The sequence below is a fragment of the Anabas testudineus genome, chromosome 21 (assembly GCF_900324465.2).
Source record: "Anabas testudineus chromosome 21, fAnaTes1.2, whole genome shotgun sequence".
In the NCBI taxonomy this organism is placed as follows: Eukaryota; Metazoa; Chordata; class Actinopteri; order Anabantiformes; family Anabantidae; genus Anabas; species Anabas testudineus.
The window spans coordinates 6,528,999-6,534,998 of NC_046629.1; the positions used below are offsets into that span (position 1 = coordinate 6,528,999).

The window sequence follows — 6,000 nt, forward strand, 5'->3', positions numbered from 1 at the left end:
AAATTCAGCTTTTGCAGCCTTTGATGAAAGCAGTTCTTGGTTCTAGACCAGCAAAGGGTCGGTGCCCCTCTCAAACTAGTTTTCCTGACCAAGAGCCAGTTCCTCGACTGTTAAACACAAAGAACTGGATCAAAATTAGGCACTGGCTCCAAACTAGAAGTTTGGTGATTTAATAATAAGATTTAAATGATGGATGATGATAGAAACAAGTGATTTTTGTGCCTTAAAGATCTAAAAAACATTTTTTTTCAAACAGATTAAGCCCAGTGTATCGTCAAACCAGTGATGATTGAGAATCATAAGGGGCCAACAAAGAAATGAAATAATAATCAATGCACATAACTCACTGTTTCTTCCTCCTTCTGCCTTCAGGTGACCGCAGACCTGTACCAGGTCCTGAGCTCCTATAACTACACTCTAGAGTACAGAGGCGTGGTCACAGTCAAGGGCAAAGGAGAGATGATGACCTATTTTCTCACCAATGGACCCTCCAGTAGTTAACCTGTGCTAATTCACACACAGACATTGGGGTTAGAAGCCTTAACTCTGCCTCTGAGTAACGAGCAGCCTCATGGACCTCTGGTGGCTTATGGCGGACTGAGACAGACTGAAGTGTCTCTTCTCGCAGTTCCGGACCTTTCCTGGTCTTACTGAGGCTACAAAACGAGCAGGGATGAGAAAGTTCATCCTGCAGAGGAGACTGTGAGAGGGGCCTGGCCAGCCTGGATCTGACACTGAGACCAAAGATGTCAAGTCAGAGCGTGAAGACTGATCTTGCCAGCTTTGTGCGGCCGTAGGTCCTAAAGGAAAAATGTTCTCTGAGAAATACGATTTTCCTCCATCTGCCAGATTTTCTGAAGGGTTTGGACAAACCTGCAGGAAGACAGAACCTACATCATTTCCTCTCTCTCTGGTTTTATGTGTATGTATATGGTTTTATGTACTGTATGTAAACCATATTTTGTCCATGTTGTTGTGATACAGGTACAAATCTCTCAAGTACAGACACGCAACCAGCACCACAGCACTACCTGTCTTTGTATTACTCTCTAAGTTTCATGGAGGAGTTGCAGTAAGTTGTGTCTTATCGGTGAAGAGCGAGTCTTACAGGGGAGGAGGCAGAGATGGTTTGGACTATTTTTTTTTTTGTGGCCAAACTGTTTTCTAACAGATAGAAAAGTCCACAGTGTTTACAGAAAGCCTTTTGTCAGAAATCACAAATTCACACAATAGTATCAACAGCATACACACTCACACACACACACCTTCGACACTAAGAGGATGTCAATGAAGAGCTTTTTCTAATCTTCGACATTTTGTATTTTGACTTCAGAACACCAAACCCTATCAGATATTTTAAGATTCTATATTTTGTACATTAATATATTAGAGAGCTATCTATAAACACCAACGTGTATTCAGATGTACATACCCTACCATTCATGTTAGAATATCAGAAACTCTCACTGGTGTTGCCTGGTCGTAGTGAGACACCACAGCTGACGAACCATTTTGCTTTAGCAGATTGATGCGTGTTTTCCTTGCTCTCTTTTTACCAAATTGAGCATTTTCAATCTGCATGAAGTCAGCTGTTTGCTGATTAGATAGCGTATCTGACGATTTCTCTTCACTAATGGTTTTGTATTTCGCTGTGAGAAGGAATCAAACCAAGTGACAGCGCACTATGGATTACTCTGAAAGATGGGAACGCATCAGTCTCGGTGCTCTAAAGCCATTTTGCACTGCAGTGCTTTCAGCCGTCCACACTTTCAGGCACCACGCACCCCTCTCTCTTTTGCTTACGCAATCAGATGGTATGACCCAATGAATGTCCAATTATCTCCGATGAGGCCTTTTAATATGAACTCTACACTCACACAACAATGATGATGCTCATCTTGTGGACAGGGAAAGACGAGCCCATGTGTTAATGTGCCCTATTGCTGGTTCTTGTTTTAGTCTTTTCTTTTTTAACCTGAACATGTCCCAGATTTCATTGGAATATAGCTAATTGGAGGTGGTAACTTCAAGGATAAGGCTAGCACTCAGGCTAAGTCTCATGAAAACACCATAATCAGCAGTGTGTCACTATCTGATTTCCATATTCTGTCTCTGCACACACTGTAACCTCAGCCCCTGCCTTTTTGCTTCTTGTGAGAACCTCTTTAAAAACCTGCAAACACTGTAATTACTAGCAAATGTTTCTCAAAACAGGAATAAATAGATTCTTTTTGAGATTATTTGTGTGCTTACACATTCAGTGCTCTACTTTAGTGATGATACACTGATCAGCCACAACAGTGACTAGACTCTGATTATCTTAGTGCCATGGAACAATAGAGAAGGGTGGCCCAGTCTGAATATTTATTAATAATTATTAATTTATATTTCTTTTAAAGTGTGTGTGTGTGTGTGTGTGTTATTTACCTGGGGAGGAGTTGGCACCCGGACTATAGAAGTTGGATCCATGGAGACCCCACCTCACACGTTACAGGGCTTAAAGGATATGCTGCTCATCTTGGTGCCAGACACCAGAGGACACCTTCAGAGGTCTCGTGGAGTCCATGCCACAACGAGTCTGAGCTGTTTTGGTGGCAGAGGCAGGCGGTTTTTATGTTGTGGCTGATCAGTACGTATTACACCAGGTTGTTGTCTGTGGGTTTGACTTTCAGATGAACTATGGTGCATTGACTGTGCTCGTTGGCATTTACCTGTGTTTGAATAGTCAGTTTTCAAAAGTAAAAAATTCATTATAATTAAATTGGCATTGAAATGTAGCAAAACTACATTAACTAAATATGTAAATAGGAAAATCCTAATTAGGGCCAAATTACTTCTAGGTGGCACACAAATGTTTTAGATGGACATCAATAAAAGGAAAGCAAAGTTGATTTATAAGGTAATAATTCTGTTCAAAACTTCAACTACTAATTGATTATTAAAGTGAGACTTTGTATTTTAATAGATTTTAAATTAGCTTTTTTAAACTGAATTTGAATGCAACTAGGCTATAATTTAAAAAGTTGACGACAACAACAACAACAAAGATCTGAGATATCAAAGCCTTGTCGAACATTAACATTGCTGGATTACCTGTTGATTTGGGTGTTTTTGCAGCATTTGCTGACACTAAAAAAACATTGACGGCACCAGTCTTATGCTTTAAATGTTTTTTCCTTTACTTCCCTGAGAAACTTGATGCCTAGTCAGAATGTTTGCTTTGAGACTGTAAAGCCTGTACTGCTCTCCTCTGGTGGTTTCTCTTTTGTTAATGTACTGTACTGCTGCAACCATTATCTTCAAACAACACTACTAGCAGTGTCATCCCAGTTGAGTCATTGAATGAAGTGCCATTCTACTTTTTTTTTTACTGTGCAGAAATGTGCCATGAGAAAAATGGGAGGCACAGATCACAGATGAGGGGTGTAGCTATAAGGTGCCTGAGTGGATACACCTTTTCATTTCTACAGCTGAGCTGATCCTCATGATGACTGATGACAAGATGAAACAGAATCTGTGATGAAAACAGCTTCACAGACAAAACCACAGCTCGTTTCTTTTGTCCAGCCAAACACCATGCTTTCTTTTTTTTTAATAAACTGCTGAGATGTTTCACAGGTGTATGATTTTATCGTGCTGCCTTTCTTGCACATTCTGTGTTGTCAGCTCACTAATGAATTTAGATGACTTCCTGTTTATTCTGTGAAAGCTTCTGTCTGAACAGTCTCCAATAATAACAAACCAGGTCTGCATACGACCTCAGACATTCACTAAAATGGCCATAAGTATGTGGACACGTGGTTTGGGTGAGGCCCCCTAATGCTGCACTTTGCAATGGTCCACTTCCATTTCAAGGCTTTACGAGTGTAAAGCTCAGGTATTCACATAGTTGTGGTTTTGTGATATGCCTTTCACTGAGAAATGATCGCCCTTTCTTACACAACAGCAATTTAAACCCCTCTGCCAACAGATGGCAGCAGCACTACATCACTTTGTTTATACTGTACATGGGTTCTTTGTCTCTTTTTCCTCATGAATACCGTTTAGGATGAAAAATGTTGACGCTGATTAGCAACTTAAGTGTTAATCAAACCACTGGGCATAACATCAAATGAGAAAGAATCTAGATTAACAGTTTCTTCAATAGTCTGTGATATGCATTCAAGCAGCAGTGCTGGGCTGTAGTTTAAATTCCATTCTTTTCATTTAAAATGCAGATATTTGCATGAAGTTAAGTCAGTATGGAATAAAAGGCCACTGTACTGAAGGTGGTAACCACTAATTAATGTTTACTTGACTTTTCTGACATGTTGGAGCTGAAAAAATCCTCAGGCAGATTTAAAGAGTCTGACCTTTCTTAACAACCAACTTGTGAGGCCCCCAACTGTGAGAACTTTGGCACAAAAACAATAATGACATTCACCTGACACACGTTTTTGTTCAAATTGTGCTTCAAGTAGTCTGCAATTTCAACCTGCGCAACCTCCTTTGTCATACAAACAACCTACTTTCTGCTACATCTGGAGGGAATTGCTGTTCCTTATAATGAGGTACCCACAAATAACATCAATTACAATTATTATAATCATCATAACTCCAGTGCCATTCCTGATGAAGTAAAATTAAGTTAAAAAATACAAAAGGGCTGCTTGAGAAGTATTTCAGCTGCCTGTGAATCACAAGGCAATCTGTTGCTTGTTGTTGCTCCAAAGAGGGAGAATAAATGTCTTGGATGGAGGAGGAATTAAACAAAGCTCAGCAGTTTTACTACATTCAGCAGCTGAATCTCCAGTGCTCTTTTACCATATGGTCGAAGCTCCAGCCTCCAAGATTAGGTACACGTTTTCTACAAATTATGAAAAGCACATGAACCCGGTTCCCTTGTTACAGGACAATTTGAATCCTCAGATGCTTTTTACAATTACAGAGCACATGGTTCAGCTCTCAAATGTCTCATTAAGCTCCAGCAGTGTTGTGATAAAAAATACATTCATCTATTTGGCTAAAGAATGGGTATCACTGTAATGCTAATGCATACTTTTCTTTAATGTTCCGTTTCATAGTTGAGCTATCAGGCAATGAGTCTTAATACAGGATTAGAAGTGGACTGAAGAACACCAGATCGTATGATGAATTAAGGAGTAAGCATGTGCAACAGATGCAAATGGACAAAAGTAATTTTAGTCTCAGATATACTTGGTTTTCAGACTCTGAATCATTGGATATAATTATCATAATATTCTGAATTTTAATCATGACTGGGACTTGACACTCTAGTGTAAAATAAAATTAATTTAAATGTGAACAGGAACATTTAAAATTTTAAACTCATTCCCATGTTTTAAAATACGTCTAAATCATCACATTCATTTTTCATACTTTGATAAACCAAAACAACTACATATTTACTGTAACTGCTGTGGAAAACACAGCAGTTACACTCCAAGTCAGAGCCGTTATGTGAACTGAACTATTAGGTCATGTAGGTGTGGTACTGCTGTTGGAAAGCAGAGAATATTCAGAGGACACGCTGATGAATCATACAAGGCCCAAGTGTTGCAGCCGTCTCTTGACAGATCTGTAGTGTAGATGCCAGATGGACATGGAGAATAGCTGTATGTCTCATTTTAATTTTCACTTTTAACTTCATCCAGTGAAAGACATTTAAAAACAAAAAGACATAAGAATCATGGGACAACTGTTGAGATACTCGTGAACAATGAACAAATGCATGACTCAATTCTCTTCCTTTAACCATTTGTTTCCTATTATTTGTTGGGACAGTGCCGAGGGCTATTAAATCTTAGTACCTATTAATGGTGGATATCCTGATTGAATTTAGCTGGACTATTATACAACACAAAAGCAAAGAGACATTTTCTTTTGTTTTCCTTTATCGGCACATGCAACCATGTCTGGACTGAGGGAGGAGAAGCATGGCAGAGGCTGCTCAGAGTATCTGGGCTGCCTCTGACCTCAACAACACAGCTGAGTCTCTGC

At 39.5% G+C, this 6,000-nt stretch overlaps 1 protein-coding gene across 1 annotated transcript in view; it reads left to right on the top strand.

Annotated features, from left to right (window-relative positions):
- Nucleotides 1–3,120, top strand: part of adcy5 (adenylate cyclase 5) — a 50,341-nt gene extending 47,221 nt beyond the window's left edge. The window contains exon 21 of the mRNA XM_026376494.1: nt 373–3,120. Coding sequence (XP_026232279.1) covers nt 373–501 — 129 coding nt within the window. The 3' untranslated portion in view covers nt 502–3,120. The remainder of the gene's footprint in view (nt 1–372) is intronic.
- Nucleotides 3,121–6,000: the final 2,880 nt, after the last annotated feature.